The 24414-nt window shown below is 36.9% G+C and overlaps 2 protein-coding genes across 5 annotated transcripts; both read left to right on the plus strand.

Annotated features, from left to right (window-relative positions):
- Positions 1–1806: 1806 nt before the first annotated feature.
- On the plus strand, positions 1807–14260 carry LOC122305017 (cinnamoyl-CoA reductase 1). 3 transcript variants are annotated; one of them, XM_043117281.1, is made up of 4 exons: positions 1807–1827; positions 11356–11880; positions 11970–12319; positions 13985–14260. In XM_043117281.1, exons 2-4 carry the CDS (start codon positions 11404–11406, stop codon positions 14139–14141), a joined length of 984 nt encoding a protein of 327 aa, XP_042973215.1. In that variant the 5' UTR covers positions 1807–1827; positions 11356–11403; the 3' UTR covers positions 14142–14260. The 3 variants fall into 3 exon arrangements, with proteins under 3 accessions (XP_042973215.1, XP_042973214.1, XP_042973213.1); XM_043117280.1 differs by lacking the exon at positions 1807–1827 and adding an exon at positions 4463–4572; XM_043117279.1 differs by lacking the exon at positions 1807–1827 and having other exon boundaries at positions 10896–11880.
- A 711-nt stretch (positions 14261–14971) lies between these two features.
- On the plus strand, positions 14972–18892 carry LOC122305020 (poly [ADP-ribose] polymerase tankyrase-1-like). 2 transcript variants are annotated; one of them, XM_043117284.1, is made up of 7 exons: positions 14976–15352; positions 16279–16389; positions 16524–16622; positions 16730–16840; positions 16934–17237; positions 17622–17761; positions 17917–18892. In XM_043117284.1, exons 1-7 carry the CDS (start codon positions 15215–15217, stop codon positions 18451–18453), a joined length of 1440 nt encoding a protein of 479 aa, XP_042973218.1. In that variant the 5' UTR covers positions 14976–15214; the 3' UTR covers positions 18454–18892. The 2 variants fall into 2 exon arrangements, with proteins under 2 accessions (XP_042973216.1, XP_042973218.1); XM_043117282.1 differs by having other exon boundaries at positions 14972–15352; positions 16730–17237.
- Positions 18893–24414: the final 5522 nt, after the last annotated feature.

A 24414-nucleotide genomic window follows, 5' to 3' on the forward strand; every position in this document is an offset into this window, starting at 1 on the left:
TGCATGAAACAATCTAAAGGAATCCCCTCTAGTGATGGCGAGCAATTAGTCTGCAAACTCAAGAAATCCATATACGGTTTAAAACAAACATTCCGCTAATGGTATTTGAAATTCCATAATGTAATTTCTTCATTCAGTTTGGTAGAACACATTATGGATCAATGTATATACTAGAAGGTCAGTAGGAGTAAAACTGTTTTCTTATTTTATATGTGGATGACATTTTGCTAGTGACAAATGATAAGGGCTTGCTACATGAGGTGAAACAATTCATCTCTAAAAATTTCGATATAAAGGATACAGGTGAGGCATCTTATGTCATTGCCATTAAGATCTATAGAGACAGATTTTGAGGTATTTTAGGCCTGTCTCAGGAAACCTGTATTAATAAAGTTTTAGAAAGATTTCAGATGAATGTTAGTTCACCAAGTGTAGCCCCCATTGTGAAGGGTGATAAATTCAATTTAAACCAATGCCTGAAGAACGACGTTGAAATGAAACAAATAAAGAACATTCCATATGCTTCTACTATCAGAAGCCTAATGTATGCTCAGGTCTTCATAAGACCTGACATTGCATTTGCTGTAGGAATGTTGGGACGATATCAAATACCACTGGAGAGCTGCAAAGAAAGTAATAAGGTACATTCAAGAAACCAAAGACTACATGCTTATGTATAGACGAATGGACAATCTGGAAGTAATTGGCTACTTAGATTCTAACTTTGCTGGTTCTATTAATTCAAGCAAATCAACACCAGGATACATTGTTTTGATGGTTGGTGGAGCTGTATCATGGAGGAGTGCCAAGCAGACTTTGACTGCCACTTCTACTATGGAAGCCAAGTTCGTCTCTTGTTTTGAGGCTACTTCACATGGTGTATGGCTTTAGAGTTTCATTTTTGGGTTTAGAATTATGGATTCTATCTCTAGGCCATTGAGAATGTATTATGACAATTCAACTGCTGTTTTTATAGTCAAGAACAATAAAAGTGGGAGTCGAAATAAACACATTAACATTAAGTATTTAGCAATAAGATAATGTATTAAAGAAAAGAGAGTGGTCATTGAGCACGTCAACACTAAGTTAATAATAGCTGATCCTTTAACTAAGGGCATACCACCGATAAAATTCAAGAATCATGTAGTGAATATGAGACTTTGTTTTATTATGTAATTTTTCATTGTATGAACAATGTTATTTTAATGAAATTCTTAATTATTGCGATGTTTTTCTCATATTTATCTGCACCTTAATTTTGAAAAAATTCATCTATGTTGGACTAAGAATAAACATATGGTTTATTCATTAAGAAATTGTTGCCACATAAATTATAATATTTAAGAAATAAATATATAGTAATACATGGAAGGTAATGCTCGTCATTAAAGGATCTATTGTCATGATTCATGTATTTATTATTTAAATACAGATTATCGATGAGTTTAAGATGAGACATTAGATTAGAAGTGTGGATCAAGTGGGAGAATGTTGACCGTTTCTCATGGAGACCGTTTGTAGGAATAAGTCTCAAACTTCCCTTCATTTTAGGAGCTTTTGAAATGGTCTACAATTTCCCTCAGGGTCTTCATCATGTTCATGGAGCAGTTAGAATGTTTCCCATGATAATCTAAAGTAGTGGAATACATGAAACGTAGCCACCCAAAGCTTGATAGAAGCTTGGCTATAAATACTACGATTTGGTCTCCAAACTCAATCACTCAATCCCCTTCAGTCTTACACAATCTAATTAGAGTGAGTAGAGTTTGAAAGTGCCAAACAAGAGAGAAAATAACATCCTAATGTGAGTAGCACCAATGGCTGAAGGTACTGTTTCTTGAGCACTACAGTTTTTCGATTCCTTTTAAGTGTTTATTCCGCATTATAGAATCGTTATTAGGCTTACATATTCTTGAGATTATCTGGATTTGCTTCATGGTATCAGAACTGATACCTTTCACTTCTGATTGCTACAAGATTCATATCCGCTGCAAGATTCGTGTTTGTTCACTACAAGAATGGCTACATTAGCCTCTATTTTACTATATGCAGAAGATTCCAATCCGTATCACTTGCCAAATGGAGATTTTCTTTTTAAAAAAAGGTAGAGTTCACTATTTAAAAATTAATTTTTTCACGTAAATTTCATATTTACTCACTTTTTACAAAACTAGTACATGGTGTTTGCGTAACCCATGGCTATAAATATCATTTTTCTATTTTAAAGAGGTGCAAAAACATAAGGTACAAAAACCTTTGGTAAGGCATGCTCAATGTAGATGTACAACTCCACTATTGGAGATTTTAAAGTGAGTTAGGATACGATAAGTGATAAGGAGAACAATAAGATAGGCGTTTGTATTATTATAAGAAATTTGAAAGGTAAAACCTAGACAACCATAGAAAAGCAACTAACTTGATGTTTAGAACTAATTGAAGCTGAAATTATGAGTGCTCTGGAAGCTAACATGTTTTTCTCTGAACTAGGATCTCAGGGTGATTGAGGGAGATTGGTTGTAGGTAGTGAATGCCTTAAATCATCCTTACGAGAACTTTATCAGATTTGGCTAAGTTATTGAAGATGCAAAGCATATGATGAGGTCATTTAACCATGCTAAATTGTTGAGCAAGGAGCCATTCTAGTCACAGGCGAGAACACACCATTTACATTATTAATATAGATGATATACACAATTGGATTTGTAAGATTCAAATATGTAAGTTTCTCTTATAAGTTAAATCTTGCTATATCAACAGTATGCAATGTATGTACTCCACACTAGCTTATAAATATAATTATTTTATTAGCAAAATTTGCTCATTAGTTATTGTCTATTAGTATTTTGATTAAGGGTTATCACAGTTGAAATCAACGGATTTTTGAAGTTGAATTGTACCGTTCTTAATAAATATAAGGTTGTTTCTTAAAAAAATAGAAAATGATAAACTCATAACTAGATTACAAATATTTGGGTGGCACTACAGCCATCGTTGGTAGCTATACCGCTAGTTGTTTTTGTATGTTTTTTTTAAAACTTTTTTTACATGTATTTTTTAACCTTTTTAAATATTTTTTTATTAAAAATTTACAAAATACTTCCTTAATTACGAAATAAAAAATAAAATAAAATTTCAGCGTGAGCCTCAAACTGTGGGACTAGCATTATTCCAAATATTTTATAATTCTATTTAAAATGAAGAGTAATTATGTAAAATTAAAAAAATCTTTTAAAGAAGTAGCATAATTACATTAGTTGATTTGAAATAAATTATAAAATAATTGTAAACGATTTATATGTAAATCATTATCCTTAAAAATACCACAATCTCAATTTAAAAAGAAAAAAGAACATTCCAAACTTAAAAAAAAAAAAAAAAAAAAAAAAAAAAAAAAAAAAAAAAAAAACGATAGGACCGAATTAGTAGAGGAGGAAACAACAATTTGAGATAGCGTTTTGTAAACAAAAAATCTATACCAAAAATCTAGGAAAACTAAAAAGGCCTTACAAATTCCTACAATACCGTTTCTTCTTTCATCCTTTTTCTTTTTTAAATATTTTTACAAAGATGATTAAAAAACTTACAACCATAAACATTGGTTGGGTTTAGAGTTGAATACCTTGGTTGGGTTTAGAGTTAAAACTATTTTATTTTAAAATAAAAAATCTATATGAAATTATTTTTATGTACTCCTTACGTATTTTATTGATGTGATTGGTTACATTATTTTTTTAATATAAAATAATTATTTTGACCAATTACATCAGTAGAGTGCACAAGAAATATATAAAAGTGATTGTATATAACATAATTTAGTTTTAAAAAGAGAAATGATATTTACAAGTATATGGTGTGTAAGTGCGGTGCACTTATTTTGAAAAATGTGAATAAATATAAAATACATATTAAAAAAATTAATTTTTTAATAATAAATCTCATTTTTTTTTGAAAAAAGTACCTAACATTTACACAATCTAAAACTATATTTAACATTACTCACTTGTCTCTTTGGTCAAGGATTACCACGTTGGTCAAGGTATACTAAAATCAACTACTTTACCTGCCAATATGTTTGATTAAAATCTAAAGAGTAGGTTTAGTAATTAGTACGTTGTTTTTCATTTGAGTAAGATTATACATCATATTTTTATTTTAATTTTATCATATTAAATAAGATGGGATATATTTATCACTATTAAATAATAAAAAAATATTTAATAAATTATTATTTAATAATAAAAATATATTACATCTTATTTAATAAAATAAAAATAAGATAATAGCACGGAGTATTAGAAGTTTCGGATGAATGATGTGGTTTCGTCCAAAGCAAGAAGAAGCAAAACCATGGGCAATTTTCTGTCAGCACAAACAAAACCTGCCAATCTAAAACCGGCTGCCCCGCTCTCTGTATATACTCGGTCGTTATATATCCCGTCATTCAAATTATCTAATGCACATCCACCGTCTCTCTCTCTCTCTCTCTCTCTCTCTCTCTCTCTCTCTCTCTCTCTCTCTATCCGTGTGTATATCTTCTTGTGTCTACATTTGCAAAGGCTCCAGATTGCCCACGTCAGTTCCCACTTTATTAAAGAATGATGAGTCAGCTGTCACACAAACAAGAGCAAAACCGAGAGAGAGCAACACCACTACATGCCTAACAGATTCCCAACAGTTTTGATCATTACGTTTGTGCTGCACATATGCTTGAGGGCACTTTTGTATATTCCATCTCTAATATTGTATATTCCTTTTTTTTTCCTTTTTCCTCTTGTATATATAGGCTACTGTACATTTGCTCAAATTACTTTTCGGTAAAGGAAATAACAGAGTAACTTTTTTCATCTCTTTCACTACTCTGCTGCATTTTTCTTCCAGCAAACCAGACCTTTACACATTCTATCATGGCATCGGAGAGCCAGGTTGAAACTCCAACTCTCAACCTCACTGATCTCAGCAATCCAAATAACCCATACCGTCTAGAAACCTCTGATAATCCTGGCACCATTCTGGTCACCGAACATCTCACAACCGAGAACTTCTCCACTTGGTCCCGATCCATTCAGCGAGCACTGAGGGCCAAGAATAAACTTGGATTTCTGGATGGCACTATCCAAAAACCCCCCACTACCTCTGCACTCCTTCTCTCTTTGTGGGAACGATGCAATGACATGCTTGTGTCCTGGCTTCAAAATGCTATCAGCCTACCTCTTCGTCCATCGGTTGCCTTTGTTGATGATGCTCGTGCATTGTGGCTTGAATTACAGGACCGGTTTTCTCCTCAAAATGGCCCCCGCATCTATGAATTGAAGAAAACTCTTGCCAATCTATCACAAGAATCTGATACGGTAAGTAACTACTATGGCAAACTTAAATCAATATGGGATGAACTCTCCATCTATGACCCATTACCTGTTTGCTCTTGTGCCTCAACGAAAGTCATCTCTGACCGATACCAGCGAGATTGTGTGATCCAATTTCTGATGGGTCTCCATGACTCGTTTACAAATGTTCGTGACCAGATTATGTTAATTGATCCTCTACCACCTGTCAACAAGGTATTCTCCTACATTCAACAACAAGAACGTCATCATCTCATCACCTCCGCTGCTCCTCCAGTTGAGACCATTGCATTGGCTGCACGTCGACCATCTCAACCCTTTCCCAAGCGTGACAAGCCATACTGCACCCATTGTAAAATCACAGGCCATACTTTGGCCCAATGCTTCAAGTCTGGAAATGCTACAGCCCCTGTTTGTACTCACTGTGAGATGACTGGACACACGGTTGAGCGTTGCTACAAGCTTCACGGCTATCCCCCTGGACACAAGTATTACAAGTCACGCCTCAATGTTGTCTCCATGGACAATCATTCTCCAGCAACAATCACTGATCCAAGCAAGATGTTGACTAAAGAGCAATATCAAGAGATTATAGCCTTGCTGCACAAGACAAACTTGACTACTTCTCCATCTGCAAACCAACTTCAACTTATTCCTCCAACTCAAGCCCCCATTTCATCCGCTGCTGGTATCTCTTTATGTTTGTCTTCCTTTTCTTCTACTTCTCAAACTTGGATCATTGACACAGGGGCTACAGATCATATGATCTGCAGCCCCTCTCTCTTCACCACAATAACATCCACCACCTCTAATTTTGTTAAACTTCCAAATGGAGAAGTAGCCACTGTCACTCACATTGGTACCGTGCAAGTGACAGCAACTCTTCTCCTTCATGACGTGTTATGTGTTCCAAATTTTCAATTCAATTTGTTATCTGCTGCTAAGCTTGCTAAGCAACTGAATTGTTGTCTCTTGTTTTTCTCTGATGTTTGCTTTATACAGGGCCTTTCTCCCTGGACAACGATTGGGAAGGGTAGCTTGCTACATGGTCTCTATCACCTCCACACTAAAGATGTTTCACCTCAAACTTTAGCTCATAGTTTTTCTCAGCATTTTACAAATCAAAATTCTATTTCAGCCTCTGTACAACCTCTCGACAGTGCTCATTATTTATGGCACTGTCGACTGGGTCACCCTTCCCATTCTCGCATGTTACACATACAAGATACTAATGTAACTACTCATATGAATATTAATGAAAATTTTCCTTGTCTTACTTGTCCTCTTGCCAAACAAACACGGCTCCCTTTTCCTTCTTCCACTAACTTGACTTCTCATTGCTTTGATCTTGTTCACTGTGATTTATGGGGACCTCACAACATTTCAGACCACAATGGTTCCCGTTTTTTCCTCACTATTGTTGATGACTTCTCTCGTTGCACTTGGGTGTATATTCTGAAAAATAAATCTGATGCGCGTCCCTGCTTGCAATCCTTTTGTAATCTAGCTGTCACTCAATTTAATACAAAAATTAAATTCCTGCGTAGTGACAATGGATTAGAATTTTCCATGCCTGCATTCTACTCTGAACATGGCATAATTCACCAAACATCTTGTGTCGAGACTCCCCAACAAAATGGGTTAGTCGAGCGAAAGCATCGCCATCTTCTTCAAGTAGCCCGTGCCTTACGTTTTCAGTCTGGCTTACCATTAAAATTCTGGTCTGCTTGTGTCCTTACAGCCACCTACCTAATCAATCGCATTCCCACCCCCCTTCTTCACAACAAGACTCCGTATGAAATCTTATTCAATAAACCTCCCTCCTACTCTCATCTTCGTGTCTTCGGATGTCTAGCTTTTGCCTCCACCACCTCTCACCATCGTCATAAATTTGATGCCCGGAGTCGTCATTGTGCCTTCATTGGATATCCCTTTGGTGTAAAAGGGTATCGGCTACTTGATCTCACCACTCATAAAATTTTCCTCTCAAGGGATGTCATCTTTCATGAAACACTATTTCCTTTCCAAACTCCATCCATTCTTCCTAAGTCATCCACATTCTCTCCTTCTACATTTTCTCCCAACCTCCAGTTACCTGATCCAGACTCCACAGCAGCCGAACCTTCACCAATCCAGCACAACACAGCCACGTCTACACCTGCATCACCTCCCATAAATGCATCCATCACACCACCTCCTCCTTCTCCACCTCCTCCTCCTCCTTTACTTTGTCGGTCTACTCGCTCCCGTCGTCCTCCCCCTCATTTAAGTGACTTTATATGCTCTCCACCAATGGTCCCTCCACCTCGTCAAACCATGCAGCCTCATCCTTTGAATGAGACGTGTAACAATGCTGCCTCCTCATCCTTGTCCACGGCGAGGCCCCGCAACTCAGGTGAACCTTTTCCTCTCTCTTCTTCTATTTCTCTCCATAAACTTTCCTCATCCTATCATGCTTTTATTTCTACTTTATCTGTCACACCTGAACCTCAGTCTTTTGGAGAAGCTGTCAAGTATCCTCATTGGTGCGAGGCTATGAATTCTGAAATATCTGCTCTTGAACTCAATAACACTTGGTCACTTGTTGATTTACCACCTGGTAAGCACACCATTGGCTCCAAATGGATTTTTAAAGTCAAGCATAATTCCGATGGCAGCATTGAGCGCTACAAAGCTCGTCTTGTCGCCAAAGGATTTACGCAACAAGAGGGACTTGATTACAACGAAACCTTTGCCCCGGTAGCAAAACTTGTTACTGTTCGGACATTGTTAGCAGCTGCCTCTATCAAAGGCTGGTTTCTTAAGCAATTTGATGTTCAAAATGCTTTCCTACACGGTGACTTGGAAGAAGAAGTTTTTATGCGGAAGCCTCCTGGTTACTTCAAAGGCTCACCAAATCAGGTTTGCCGCCTACACAAGAGTCTCTATGGCTTAAAACAAGCCCCACGCCAGTGGTACTCAAAGTTTTCTCAAGCCTTACTCACCTACGGTTTCCATCAATCTAAGGCTGACCACAGCTTGTTTACTCGACTGCACAATGGTTCCTTCACAGCACTTCTCGTCTATGTTGACGACATCATTGTGGCCAGCTCAAGCATGGACTCCATTGCTGCCCTTCAGTCCTTTCTCAGTGAACATTTCCGGATTAAATGTCTTGGTAATCTTCGTTACTTTATTGGGATTGAAGTAGCTCGTTCTTCCAAGGGTATATCAATTTGTCAACGAAAGTATGCCCTTGATATACTATCTGATGCTGGTGTTCTTGGTACTCGACCACTCAAGTTGCCCATGGAACAAAACTTGAAGCTTCGCATTGATGATGGACAGCCTCTCTTGGATCCTCTCCCTTATAGACGGTTGGTTGGGCGATTAATATACCTCACCATTACTCGCCCGGATATCAGCTACGCTGTCCATGTCTTAAGTCAATTTATGACTTCTCCTACTTCCTCTCATCAGCATGCAGCTCACCAAGTTCTCCGCTACATCAAGAATGCCCCTGGTCAGGGTCTTCTTTTCCCCCCCAGCAGCTCTTTTCACCTCAGAGGTTATACTGATTCGGATTGGCCTCCTGTCCCAATTCTCGCCGCTCCATTACGGACTTTTGCATCTTCCTTGGATCCTCCTTGATTTCATGGCGTTCAAAGAAGCAAACTGTGGTTTCTCGCTCCTCCGCTGAAGCTGAGTATCGAGCCATGGCCACCACTTCTTGTGAGCTACAATGGCTGTCCTACATTTTACAGGATTTGCACATCTCGGTTTCTCTTCCAGCTGACTTATATTGTGACAATCAGGCTGCATTACATATTGCAGCCAATCCGGTGTTTCACGAGCGCACAAAACACATTGAGATCGATTGTCATCTCATTCGGGAAAAAATTCAAGCAGGTTTTTTACGCACATCTCATGTTAGTTCTTCACTTCAGCTTGCGGATGTCTTCACCAAGGCACTTCCTTCTACTCAACTTAGCTTTCTTTTGTCCAAGATGGGAATAGAAAATATCTATTCTCCATCTTGCGGGGGGATATTAAAAAATGATGAGTCAGCTGTCACACAAACAAGAGCAAAACCGAGAGAGAGCAACACCACTACATGCCTAACAGATTCCCAACAGTTTTGATCATTACGTTTGTGCTGCACATATGCTTGAGGGCACTTTTGTATATTCCATCTCTAATATTGTATATTCCTTTTTTTTTCCTTTTTCCTCTTGTATATATAGGCTACTGTACATTTGCTCGAATTACTTTTCGGTAAAGGAAATAACAGAGTAACTTTTTTCATCTCTTTCACTACTCTGCTGCATTTTTCTTCCAGCAAACCAGACCTTTACACATTCTATCACACTTCCTTCAATTTTTGCTTGAAATGAATTATTTATGTTTAATGTTCTTATTTTAGGCTGTCTTATGTTTAATGTTCTATGGTGACTGATGAATGCTTGGGAGTGTATTGATGTGTGTTAGCATAATCTTTTCTTAATTTTCTTGGAGCGTGTGGGCAAATGTGGTTAGGGCTGTGTTTTGGCTTGTAGAGCTCGACTCATTCAAATTACTCAAATTCAAATTTGAGATTTTTATTTATTTTTTATTTGAGTTTGACTTGGTAAGTTAAATTTTTAACTTGAGCTCAAGCTCAGCTCAAATTGTTTATTTATTTTTGAATAATATTTAATAATTAATAAATTAGATAGATAAAAAATTAAAAAATTTAATATTGAATTTATACAATTAACAAATAGAATTTTTTATTTAATTATAAGATTTTAAAAATTTATAAATAATTAATTAATATCTAACTAGTTGATAGTTATCCATAATAACAATATTTTATATGCCTACAAAAATTATTAATACATACATATAATATGATAGTTTATATCGATTCAATTTATGGTTTTCACATACTAGTATATGAAATTATTAAATTTTATTGACTAATTATTGTATAAATTATAAAATATAACTATAAAGTATATTTAATATATAGACAAAAATAATTAGGTTACATATTATATATTAATTAATTATAAAAGTGCTATGCTTATATTATTAACTAATACATATATATATAAAAGTAATACTAGCGTGCTGCGTAGCTTTGCCCGTTGGGCATGCCTGTTAGAACAAATTTGTCTTTTTATTTTTGTTTTCTTTTATTTTTTGTATTTTTTAGTATATTTAAATATTTTAAAAAAATATCAATACACTAAAAATACTTTCTTAATCATTGAGTAAAAAAAATTAAAATACATAAGCGATCAAAATAAGAGAGATAAATTCAAGCGGCATACTAACATTTTTCTATATATATATAGGTGTATGTATATATTTATTAATATATAAATAAACTTTAATCGAGTCAAGCTAATGAATTGATTCGGGCATAAACGAGTGAGTCTTAATAAATTTTAGTTGAATCGAATCGAGTTTTATTGGATATATATAATTTATTAATTGATTAGATATCTACTTTTATGGATGAACATTTTTTTTTTTTTTTTGACGAATCAAGTTTGGTTTGAATTTAAAAAGATGAGTGCCAAAAGGCTGTCGAAGAGGCTGCTTCATTTACGGCTGTGGATAGGAATATTGGCTTGCTTTTGTGAACACAAACACATGCACAGTCTGACCTACGTATCATTGCATCCTTATGTTCCTGAGTAGTTAATCGCGTGCAGATCTATATCTGTTTTAACCCCTCTGCAGTTAAATTCAGATTATTCAACGTTTGTACATCTTTTTGGGTAAATGAAGAGGATGGTAGAGTGCAATTGGGGAGGTGGTCGTGATCATAATAACACCTATATTAGATTCAAGTTTTAGATAAGATGTTTCGCACAAATCACGGACTTGCAGATTTGCATGAAGTTTGAATTCAGATAATAATTTTTAAATAAAATATCTCATCCGATTGTTATGAATTCTGTTGTGAAGTGTAAAGAATTTGATTTTGGGTGAAAAACGGAAATCATGCTTTATTTATTTTCGAACACAAACCGAGCATTTGCAGGTTGAAAAATTACAGATTCAGAATTAAAGCTAAGAAACAAGAAAAAATATGGCTGACGATAAGCGGCAGGAGGCAGTCTGCGTGACCGGAGCCAACGGGTTCATTGGATCATGGCTGGTCAAAACCCTCCTCAACTCTGGCTACTCCTCCATCCACGCCTCCATTTTCCCCGGCTCCGATCCTTCCCACCTCTTCGATCTTCCCGGCGCTAAAGACTGCCTGGTGGTGTACGAGGCCGACATCTTGGATCTGGATGCAGTATGCAAGGCCGTCGATGGGTGTAAGGGTGTCTTTCACGTTGCCTCGCCTTGCACGCTGGAGGACCCAAAGGATCCCGAGAAGGAACTGGTTCTGCCTGCTGTGCAGGGCACCCTCAATGTGTTGCAAGCTGCTCTGAGGTCCAAGGTGAGGCGCGTGGTCCTCACTTCTTCCATTTCTGCGCTGGTTCCCAACCCTAACTGGCCCCCGCACAAAACCTTCGACGAGTCCTCCTGGACCGACCTCGATTACTGCAAATCTCGCCAGGTCTGCTCAATAATCACACTTTTCGATATGCATTAGTTAAACGGTGTTTCTAATTTTGTGATGCATTCCTTGTGTCTTGGGTTTGGCAGAAATGGTATCCAGTGTCGAAGACATTGGCGGAGAAAGCAGCTTGGGAATTTGCTGAGAAGCACGGAATAGATGTTGTAGCCATCCATCCGGCTACATGTCTTGGCCCACTCTTGCAATCTGGTTTGAATGCGAGCTGTGCAGTATTGCTGAACTTGCTACAGGGATCGCAGGATACTCAAGAATATCACTGGCTGGGAGCTGTGCATGTTGGAGATGTAGCCAAGGCGCAAGTTTTGCTCTTTGAGACTCCTTCTGCTTCCGGTAGATATCTGTGTACCAGCGGTATCTATCAGTTTGGTGATTTTGCTGAGAGAGTGTCTAAAATTTTCCCTGAGTATCCCATCCACAGGTTAGTAGCTTAAACCAAAAGTCCCTCAATTCAAGTTTATGACTTTGCATAATTAATATGTGCAGGCTAATCATACGCAAAATCCATGCCTAGGAGTAAATAAAAAACTTTGGTATTGGAAATGAGATTTGAAAATTGCAGATAGATCCAACAATACAACTAAAGTGAGGTGAACTAAAAACATTCTATAGACACGGACTTGAACAAGCATTCACAATCTACAAAGTAAAAAAATATAAAGCAATAATTAAATCACAAAAAGATTTTGTTGATAAATCGACAAATTTGTCAAAAGAAAAAATACCATGGATGCTCAGCCACCACTTGAAATCTACTAATAGAAGTATTTTGTTACAAACAATTTAGATAAAGCTTTGTAGAAACTAGATCTGGCTTGCAACAATAAAAGTGACCAACTCAATCTCTTCACCCACAAATGAAGCCATCCACCCCACGGAATCTCTTATAGCTCCGATGAACTCACCGATAATATCTAATCTCAGGGAGGATCAATAGCACATTTGCCGATGAATTGTGTTTAAGAGCAACAACAATTAAGAAAAAGCCCAGTTTTTAAAGCACAAGAAAGCCCAAGGTTTTTTCCACTCTTCAATAACAAGGAATCTTGCAATTATGGTCTCATGAACTTGATTTGATCCCTTCTTGCAATTATATTCCATTATTGCCAGTATTTGGGTGCTTCTATATGATCTATAATTTGGATGCTTTGTTTGTGCTGTATGAGATGAAAATCTTTTGTATGGTTCTTATAAGGGGAGTTCATTGAGTTTTTTTACCTGTATCAATAAAGTTTATGATTGGGTTGAAGACTGTCTTTAGATTCAAGTTATTTCGGATTATATGACATTTCTTTGCATGTGAATATATTTAATGTTCTATGCTGAATTATGCTTGCTTGTTTTTTGTAGAAGTAGATACAGGTTGGTCAATCCTATCTGTTCATTGATAATTGACATATATAATGGTCCTAAGAATGATTATGCACGTATTTCATGTCTAACTCACATGCATATTGCAAGGATATCACAATTTCCACTTGATTTAAAGGTCTGACAGTTAACTCACAAACGCTATGAATCATGCTTCAAGTGTGGATGTCATTGGTGTGTAGAAAACTTACTGTACCAAGTTTAGTACAACTCATTTGGACCAAGTTTTAACATTGAATAAGTCAACCTAATAATTTTTACATTAAAAGACTGAAGGAGTGGAAAAGAATATGAATCTGTCCATTCGAAGGCTGAATCAAGAACCCATGTACCATACAAACTTCTAACCATTAATAAAATAAGGCCTCTTCTTTCAAGCACAACAACATCTTGTAGAAAGAGCACTCCGTATTCCATGGTGATCCATATTGCAAGAATCGGCAAAGTGATTAACCTGAATGAGTGTATTGATAATCAAGAATGAAGTTATCTTGTCATTTATTCAACTAGCATCAATTGATGCCTCTTATTGTTGTTGCATCACCCCTTGCTCTCAAGAGCAGAACACAAATTATCAAACTTGCCATCCGGTTTTATCAGCCATTTGACCTTTCAGTCTTCCACTCGGACTAGAAAGTATCACTTTTTGTATTTTCCTTAATAGAAAAATATATAATTCCATGTGGCGGAAGTTCATAACTTGAATTGGCTACAGGTTTACCGGGGAAACTCAGCCAGGACTGACGGCATGCCAAGATGCAGCGAGGAGATTAATTGATATGGGTTTGGTCTTCACTCCTGTTGAAGATGCTGTTCGGGACGCGGTGGAGAGCCTCAAAGCTAAAGGCTTCCTGCCCCCACAAACTGCCTGAGTCTTAGGCTATTTCGTTATTATTATTTTTTATTTTTTATTTTTGTTGGACTCTATTAATGGCAAAGGTTGCAACAAAGTTTTTATTTTTATTTTCTAGAAGTGATCCAATTACTCTCAGCTTCCTGTTTCTGTTTGGTTTCCATCAGATTGAACATAAAATCATTTTCTCACAGTAATGTGTTGCTATATAATTAACAACCTCATTCACATATTACTCATTAGTCCTTGTATGAATAATGCTTGAAATAAGATGAAAGTTAAATAAAATATTATTATAATAAAAATTTTTAATAAAATTTTCATTTTAAGATTTAAAAAAATTGAATAATTTATTATATTTTGTTTAACAGTTTAAAAAATTATAATGATCAAATAAGATGATTTAACTAAACAAACCAGATTTTCTTTTACTTATCCAATCGCGATGATCAAAATATCGGATGATGGTTAAATGAGCTATGTATAATATTTTGTAATCCAATAATTATCGATCTAAGTGATTTATTAGAATTAATCCAACAGGTAACATTTTGTGTATCATCTCATGACCCACATGGATGGCTGGAAGGCTAATTTAGTACCCAAAATGCATGATGATGCATGCCAAGATTAGGTTTGGATTATCCAAAGTTTACCTACAGTATTTATAATTAACATGAATTTTTTTAAAAGTACTAAATATTCAATAATTGTGATAAGACTTTAATTTATTAGTTTTTTTTATTTAATCAGTAGGGATTAGTTTATGTTTAGACATCTAAATCCCCAAATGATAATCAAAGGCAGCTGGCAACAGCCAGAGTTGAACGACATACAGCCGTCATTTGAATCAGCATAAAGGAGACTAAACCAGAATTTACAGATTCCCTGTTGTGTCAGTTCGGACGCGGGTTCGAGTTTGAGCACCAGCTTTATCTCCTTGCTGACCGACAGAGACTCCCAACACCCAACCGAAGTCCTCGGCCACATAACAGCTTCTGTAATTTCAATCTCTCTGTCTCTCTCTCATTGCCATTATCCCTGTTTTTTTGTTCTTCTGGAGAGAGAGAGAGAGACTCCCGATTCATAGGCATGCAGAGGCCACTGAACCAACGATCAAGATCTACCAAACCAACCACTATTCATGGCTACGCTCAGTCCGGTGACCTTCTTGGATTTCAAAGGCTACTCCGAGACAACCCGTCTCTTATCAATGACAGAAACCCCGTCGTAAGATCCCATTCTCTGTCTTTATACGAGCTTTTTCGTTTGGCCCAAAATCGCAACTCTTTTCTGTACTTTCATTTTGATGCCTTTCTTGTTTTCGAAAAGAGTGCGAATTGTGTCGTTAAAATCGAACGAATTGAACGCATTTGAGCCCTCTGCTCGACTTCCATATACTTTTGATCCGAGGGGAATGAGTTTTGGCGGGTAAGGGATGTTGTATTAGTTTCTCAAGGGAATCTATACTGTAATTGCCTAGGGCAGAATTTTGTTTTTCAGTTTTTCTTTCTTAAACCTGTTAGTGTACATCGAGAGTGTTTGGCAGGTCGGTGCAGATTTGTGGTTCAGTTTGGAGAGGAAACAGGCACAAAATTGATGTTTTTATTGATATCGAGAATAGGAATGCGAATGGATCTATTGGGACGAATGAACTTCATGATAGTGTGCATTAAGGGTTGCATTGAGCCTTTATTTTTGTTATATAATTCAATCTTGTCATTTTTTTAACCGTGCATTGGATATCGAGGGTTTCATTAGGTAAACTTACTAGAGTTTCATTATGTGTGTAATGCGATGATTGCATAGACTAGAGAATCTGTCAATGCTGAATAGGGTCTCGAGGCATAAAAATGAGCCCGTTTTAGAATAATTAGGATGAACGTGGAACAGATGAGTGGTAACTTCAGCAAACGTCGGAGTGGAAACAATGTATTGTAGGCAGTGATGCTGTTAGTAAAAAAGATTAAAATGCATAGCGTTTATTTTTGTTATTTGGTTTTTCTTTTGCTTATGTATATCTGCATCTATTTTAAAGAGTTGAAGAAATCAGGCCTGCTTTTTATTGTGTTCATCGATGCACTCTGGAACCTGCATCTTATATGAAGTTGTTTATTCTTCTATTTAATGCATCCCTTTTGTTCGCTTGATTTCAGATGGCACAGACTCCACTTCACGTTTCTGCTGGTTATAACAGGGCTGAGATAGTCAAATTTCTTCTTGAATGGCAAGGGACAGATAAGGTTGAGTTAGAAGCCAAGAACATGGTAAGTATTAATGTAATTGGTTTTTTTTGGAAAAGTGCATACATTAAATTGATGCTTGGGATTTATTAAGCCTATGCTCACGACTTATTGATTTTGTTATTGATTCCTGTGTGTCAAATTGCTGTGCTTTGCAGTACGGAGAAACTCCTTTGCACATGGCAGCAAAGAATGGGTGCAATGATGCTGCACAGTTGCTTCTTGGTCATGGTGCTATTATTGAAGCCAAAGCAAATGTGCTTTTTCTTATTACCTTATGATCCATTTTTTGAAGAGTTCAAATTAAAAGTGGGATTTGGATTTCTGATGGTACACTCTATATTATGCTGTCATATTAATGCAGAATGGAATGACACCGTTACATCTTGCTGTTTGGTACTCACTTCGAGCTGAAGATTGTTCGACTGTCAATACATTGCTTGAGTACAATGCTGATTGTAGCGCTAAGGATGATGTACGGTGGATTGTAATTGCTTGCCATGATTTTGGCTTAGTAAATATTCTCCCGTTGCAAATAATCGTAGTTGGTGTAACATTTGAATTGCAGGAGGGCATGACTCCTCTAAATCATCTCTCACCAGGCCCAGGAAGTGAAAAGTTACGGGAACTATTGAACTGGCATCTTGAAGAGCAGCGGAAGAGAAGAGCGATCGAAGCATGCAGTGAAACTAAAGCTAAGATGGATGAGCTTGAAAATGAAATATCAAATGTAGTAGGTTTGCATGAGCTTAAGGTACAGCTACGGAAATGGGCAAGGGGGATGCTTTTGGATGAGAGGCGTAAAGCCCTTGGTCTGAAAGTTGGCACCAGAAGAACCCCACATATGGCATTCCTTGGCAATCCTGGAACAGGTAGTTGCTGGCAAGATTGTTTGTGTTTCATAATGATGTTTCTTTATTTTCCTTCAACACTGAAATTCCTGTTTATATTGCGATGGTACTTGCTCTCCGAGTTTGGAAAAAAATCTTATTTTAAATCATTAACATTGTAAGAAAAAGACTGTGTTACTTTAGGCTTCTTATTTTTATTAAAGGAAATTCAAACCGTGTAAGAAAACAAGGTAGACTTCTTGAGTTGGCTTGTTAAAAGGCTTATCCAAATTTCAAACACTTGTCAACTCAGTTCTCCACCACCCCCTTGCCTCCTCCATACTACTACTAAATCCGAACACATCACCTGCTTGTCACTTGTTTTATAAATTTGCAAAGCAAGATGATTAGTATTATCTTCAACAGGTAAGACTATGGTAGCTCGAATCCTAGGAAGATTACTGCATATGGTGGGGATTCTGCCAACCGACAGGGTAACAGAAGTACAGCGGACTGATTTGGTTGGAGAATTCGTTGGTCACACTGGGCCAAAAACTAGGAGAAAGGTACACCACTTGGCTCTCTGAATTATGCTTTTAGAATCTCTCTCTCTCTCTCTCTCTCTCTCTCTCTCTCTCTCTCTCTCTCTCTCTCTCTCTCTCTCTCTCGACAAGTTTGAGCGCTTTACTGTTACAAACTAAGGATAGAAAACTGTACACAGATTAAAGAAGCAGAAGGAGGAATTCTTTTTGTTGATGAGGCATATCGACTGATACCCATGCAGAAGGCAGATGATAAGGACTATGGATTGGAAGCTTTAGAAGAGATTATGTCTGTCATGGACAGTGGAAAAGTTGTTGTCATATTTGCTGGATATAGTGAACCAATGAAGCGTGTGATTGCTTCTAATGAAGGCTTCTGCAGACGGGTGACCAAGTTCTTCGTTTTTAATGACTTCAGTTCAGAAGAACTAGCCAAGATTCTCCATATCAAGATGAACAATCAAGCAGACGATAGCTTGTTGTATGGATTTAAGTTAAACCCATCTTGCACTGAAGAAGCTGTGGCAGCATTGATACAGAGAGAAACAACAGAAAAGCAGCGGAAGGAGATGAATGGTGGTTTGGTGGATCCAATGCTAGTCAATGCTCGAGAGCATTTGGACCTCAGGTTAAGTTTTGACTGTATAGACACAGATGAACTTTGCACCCTTACCATAAAGGATTTAGAAGCTGGTCTGCGGCAGTTATCACAATGAGGGGAAGGGAAAAATTTAGACTCGAAAACTCGGTTACCATTCTTTTTGCCAGCATGGTCGGATCATTTCACTTTGAATTTTGAAGATTTATATATATACTCCTTTACCACTTTGAAGATGAGTTCCAATTACAGCCAAGGACTCGGAAGCTGGCATGAGTCCATGGTATGGAGAGCTGGCTGGCCTATATTCAAAGTAGTTGTTTACTACCCTTGCAATCTTTTAATTGGAACCTTCACACACAGATCTTCTGGCTGGGGTTCTATTACATTACATACATTGTATCGATTTATTGATTACCATTGATCAATAACTTTCTCTTATGAGATTTTCTTTCTATCATTTGATGGATAGTTAATTCTCCAAGTTTGAATTTTCATTGTTCTTTTCTTCGTTCATATGAATAATAAGAAACCGCAAGGTTGCATGAGCTTATTCATTTGTCTTGTACTTTCATTTGATAACTCGAATACCACCATTCTAGCCTTGCCAGTTGTTGGAAAATGATCTTCTCCATTTAACTTGAAATGAATGGTATTTATATAGTGTAAAACCCAGAAATGGTACTTTACTCATTTGCTGGGTTAATCTTAAATCCATTTAAAATAAGTAACCCAGAAAATAAAATAAAATAAAATAAATGCCAAGTTGACCTGTCTCTGCTTCAGACCTTTTTGAGTGAAACAGCAGAGAAGTAAAGATTCGAATTACCATTTCCAGAATTGAATCAGAACCGCCGCTTCCCAAAGAGAAAATAATTGAATAAAATCATGTCCTAAGGAACTAAATATTTAAGTAATTAATCTTCAGATATTAAGCTCAAGTTGGAAAAACTTTTCAATGTTAGCATCCAACAGAAATTCAATTCTTCCACATGCATATAAATAGAGTCACAGAGGCATATGAAGACACATCCAACTTTTCACCAGGATAATGTGACCATTTATAAATAGGAAAATGCTTTTAAGTCTTTAACCACAAAAGAGTTTCAGTACGTCAGATTATAAAATTATTTTTATTATAAAATAGATCTAGTATATTATATGAAACTATATTAATTTATAAATTTATTTTTATGAAATCTTTTTACAACTATAAAACGTCTCAAATAAATAATATCAGTCATTCCAAACAAAAGCTTAAGTAAACATGATAACCATATCCAAAAATTCGGTACAACTTTTTGAGCCCGATTAATAGTTGCATAAACTAACCCTATAAGATAAGTACCCAAAATTCACATCCTTTGCTAACCTATAACTACTTCGAGGCCAAAGCTCCCTTCTTTCACGTGGTTGCCTGAGTTCCTGAGCCAAAGACATACTAGCATTAAAGCCAAGCTCATCTTCACGTTAGCTCATTCACACGAATATATATATATATATATATACACACATATATATACAGAACGAAAAGGGTCTTGGCACGTCTTATGTCGGTTGGCGGTTAAACAAGTGATACAATGCCATGCGGCTGCGGATCAATACAAGCCTCCAAAGCCCGATATGATCATTGAACTTCTGTTTCCTTCTTTTCAATCGGGCCTGGCTCTATTACATGGGTTAAGGGTATTGAAGATAATCAGTAAATCATACCAACAGCTACAAAGCCATACATGGAAATTAAGCCAACTCAGTCTCAGTCTTACAAAGACTCAAGACAGCATATCACACCAATAGCTACAAAGTCATATATGGAAACAATACTCAACGGCTACAATACCAATATGGAAATAAAGAACTAATTTCTATCTCCTTCCTGATTATTCTTCAATTGTAACATTAGACTACAAGCTTTAATTTTCCTTACACACATTTGTACATTGACTATATATATTAAACGACTCTCTAATATGCTCTTACACTTTGTGAGACATTGTGTCAAACGATTTATGTTCAATTATGTTTATGATAATCAGAACCTTGTGAGAGCAAGAGAGTCTTACTCCCATGGCAGCTATTTCACTTTCTGTGAATAACTTTGTCATTCTTCGTTTGAATCAGGGAAATTATCCCTTATGGCGAGAACAGGTGGTGGCCTTGGCCGAGAGCCAAGACCTCATGAACCACCTCACCAACTCTGTCCCTCCACCTCAATATGCGCCCATTGATGACCCAACAACCACCACACAGCCACAAATTAGTTCTACTTACCTCCAATGGCGGAAGGAAGACAAGTTGCTTTGTGGATGGATTATCGGTACTCTATCCAAAGAGTCCCTTGGATTGGTTGTTGGTCTCGACACTGCCTATCAAGTATGGCATGCTCTTCAAGAAGCTTATGTTCAGGATTCCCAAGAAAGAGAGTTTCAACTTACCCAACAATTAACATACATGCGGAAGGAGGAATCGGTTTCCCTTCAGGTACATCTCAAAAATTTTAAATATGTGTGTGATAATCTTGCAGCAATAGGATGACCCGTGAGTCATAAACTCAAGGTTTTTGCCCTCATCAACGGTCTCGGCCTCAAGTATAAGCCCTTCACTACCACCATGCTCAAGCCTCCGATGCCTTCCTACTTTGAGGTGGTGCCGCTGCTGCAAGGTTTTGAAATAAAGAGCCAGCTACACAAGATGTACATGGCTCAACAGACTACGTTTCATGCGTAGGCTACTACGTTTTATGGTCAATCAACGGGTCAAGGCAGAAGCAAAGGCAAATCATGGTCCTCTCGTGAACGTTGTTTCTCTCAAGCCACATAGGTGGCATGTCTGAATTCTCAGCCCAATGAGCCCAGTGGGCCAAAATCGTTGCCTGCTCAAAATACACAGCCTGACCATGACCATAATAGGGACAACACTCGTATCCCAACCTGTAAATATGCGGGAAGTAAGGACATATTGCAATTAAATGTAGGCACCGGTTTGATCATGCTCTCCAACCTGATGATATACCACAAGCATTGGCTACCTTGACATTTGAAAATTGTGTTCATGATGCCGAGTGGATAGCTGATAATTCAGGTGCTTCTGCCCACATGATAGGTAATTCAGGTATGCTTTCGAATTTACGTCAATATCTTGGTCATGATGTTGTCCTAATTGGTGATGCTAGTCTTCACACAATAACTCATATTGGTGACACCTTTATTCAATCTGGTAATTCATTTATTAAATTGAAAGATGTCTTACTTGTTCTCGACTTAGCAAAAAATTTATTATCTGTTAGTCAATTAACCTTTGATTATCCTTATAATTGTGACTTTTCTGGTGTTGATTTTTCTATTAAGGAAAGGGCGACCAACTGCACATTACTGAACGACCGACGGAAGGGTAATTTATATGTGTTGTCCCCCCACCCTTTGGGGCACATTTCTCAAACCGCTTTCGCACTGTTTCTGAGGAAGTGTGACATCAATGGTTGGGACATCCTCAACCTTCAACTCTTCAAGTTTTACATTCTAAAGGTTTTATTTTGGTTATTGAAAAAAATAAAACCAACTCTATTTATGAGAGTTGTCAATTAGGAAAAATGAGCAAACTTGACTTTTTAAAATCTTCTCATAATGATTTTCATGTATTTGATAAAATTTACTGTGATTTATAGGGATCCGCTCCAATTTTCTCTGTTAGTAAATTTCAATATTATGCATGTTTTGTCGATGTCTTCACTAAGTATATGTGGTTTATTCCTCTACGAAAGAAATCTGATTTTTTTTAATGCATTTCTCTTATTTGAAAAATTAATTGAAAGAAAATTTAATAAAAAAATTAAAGTTTTCTAAACAGAAAAATTTAGTTGTAAGCATAATTGTGCACTACTTTAATGTGATTGGTAAAAAAATAGATTTTATTGAAAACAATGCTAATTTAAATTTTGAATATGAATGAATCACTATTGATACGCATATTAGTATACGATTTTGCTTGTACATAGCAAAACTCTTTTCAAACCGATGGCGGTGGTGAATTCACTAACCATCAACTAAATATGCATTTTCAAAACCAAAGCATTATCCATCAATATTCATGCCCTCATACTCCTGAACAAAATAGTTTAGTTGAACGACAACATCGTACCATTCGTGAACTTGGTATGACCGTACTTTTTCAAAGTGGAGTTTCTAAACATTTTTGGGTCGAAGCTTTTTCAACTGCTGTCTTTTTAATAAAATCTTCCCTCTAATACTTTGGAACTTCAATCTCCATTTTTTCTCCTCTATGGCCACCACCCTGACTATACCTCACTTCAGATTTTTGGCTCAAAATGCTATCTCTATACTTGGGATACTAAACAAAACAAATTTGAACTCAAAACCCTCCATTGTATTTTCATGGGCTATAGTGACAAACATCAAGGTTATAAATGTTATCATTCTACCTCTCGTCATACATTTATTTCACGACATGTTGTTTTTGACGAGTCATCTTTTCCTTACAAACAACCTGGAAATCTTCATCTCCCTTCCCCTGAAGATCAAATTTTATCTACATTTATTGATTGGGGTTCCACTAACAATTTTAATTCTAATCCTATGAATGGTTCTAGTGCTTCTTCCCCTATGTAGGTACCACTATCACCACCTATCCCCACATTACAAGAGATTGACCCTATACCTATTCTGCCCTTGCCCCTTATGCCAGAGGCGCCTCCCATTCCTACACCAAATCCTACTCCCTCACCTACTCATCTGCCCAACTCACCCTTTTCTCCTCACCCCATGGTAACCCGATCTCGAGTTGGGATCCACAAACCTAATCCTAAGTATGCCCACTATCTCTCTCTAATTGAACTTTCCAAGGAACCCAAAACAATCCGTTTTGCTCTTAACCATGCCAGTTGGAACAACGCAATGCAAGAGGAAATTTAGGCTCTTCATGAGAACAACACTTAGACTCTTGTCCCTCACCAACCACACATGGATGTTATTGGATGCAATTGGGTCTTCAAAACAAAAATCAAGGCGGATGGTTCCTTAGATCAACTTAAAACTCGACTTGTAGCCAAGGGATTCCATCAAATTGATGGCATTAATTACACTGAGACATTCTCTCCTGTCATAAAACCATGCACCATACGGATTGTACTCAGCCTTGCTCTTGTTCATAATTGGGATATTCGTCAACTCGATGTCTAGAATGCCTTTCTCCATGGTAATCTTCAAGATGACGTGTTTATGGAATAACCTCCAAGTTTTATCCATCCAACTCTTTCCTCTCATGTGTGCAAATTAAATAAAGTATTATATGGGTTAAAACAAGCACCTCGTGCTTGGTTTGATAAATTTAGTAATTTTTTAATTGCTTATGGTTTTACTTGTAGTTTCCCTGACCCATCTCTTTTTATTTATATTTAATCTCTAAGCACAATTTACTTACTAATTTATATCGATGATATAATTGGTTCCGACCCCACACACCTTAATACTTTTATTCATGCTCTTGGGCAATAATTTGCAATGAAAGATCTTGGTCCTTTGCATTATTTTTTGGGAGTTCAAGTGACTCGCAATTCATATGATCTTTCACTATCTTAGGCTAAGTATGCGCTTGAGATTTTAGATCATGCTCAAATGAAAGATTGTAAACCAATGGGTGCACCTATGATGTTGAAAACTAAAGGACTCACAAATGATGTCCCTTTTCCTGATCCGGCTCACTATCGCAGCATTGTTGGAGCACTTCAATATCTCAGCTTTACTCGTCCTGATTTGGCATTTAGTGTTAATTTTGTATCTCAATTTTTGCACTCCTAGTATGGCTCATTACAAAATGGTAAAGCGTATCCTTCGTTTTTTGCATGGTACTCTTGATACAAGTCTTCATTTTAGTTCCCATTCTACACTAAACCTTTATGCATTCTCTGATGCGGATTGAGCAGGTTGTCCTCTTACTTGTTGCTCCACCACAGGCTATTGCATTTTTTTAGGAAGTAATTGCATTTCCTGGTCTGACAAGAAACAAATACAGTATCCTGGTCTAGCTCTAAAGCAGAATATCGTGCAATGGCCAGCACTACTGC

The sequence above is a fragment of the Carya illinoinensis genome, chromosome 3, assembly GCF_018687715.1.
Source record: "Carya illinoinensis cultivar Pawnee chromosome 3, C.illinoinensisPawnee_v1, whole genome shotgun sequence".
Taxonomy (NCBI): Eukaryota; Viridiplantae; Streptophyta; class Magnoliopsida; order Fagales; family Juglandaceae; genus Carya; species Carya illinoinensis.

What these genes read in the sequence shown, in the direction of transcription:
- LOC122305017 (XM_043117281.1), top strand. Translation starts at nt 11,404, where the DNA reads ATGGCTGACGATAAGCGGCAGGAGGCAGTCTGCGTGACCGGAGCCAAC. An exon ending in ATTACTGCAAATCTCGCCAG is followed by an intron (nt 11,881 to 11,969) that starts GTCTGCTCAATA and finishes TGGGTTTGGCAG; the next exon opens with AAATGGTATCCAGTGTCGAA. An exon ending in CCTGAGTATCCCATCCACAG is followed by an intron (nt 12,320 to 13,984) that starts GTTAGTAGCTTA and finishes AATTGGCTACAG; the next exon opens with GTTTACCGGGGAAACTCAGC.
- LOC122305020 (XM_043117282.1), top strand. Translation starts at nt 15,215, where the DNA reads ATGCAGAGGCCACTGAACCAACGATCAAGATCTACCAAACCAACCACT. An exon ending in AGTTAGAAGCCAAGAACATG is followed by an intron (nt 16,390 to 16,523) that starts GTAAGTATTAAT and finishes TGTGCTTTGCAG; the next exon opens with TACGGAGAAACTCCTTTGCA. An exon ending in TTATTGAAGCCAAAGCAAAT is followed by an intron (nt 16,623 to 16,729) that starts GTGCTTTTTCTT and finishes ATATTAATGCAG; the next exon opens with AATGGAATGACACCGTTACA.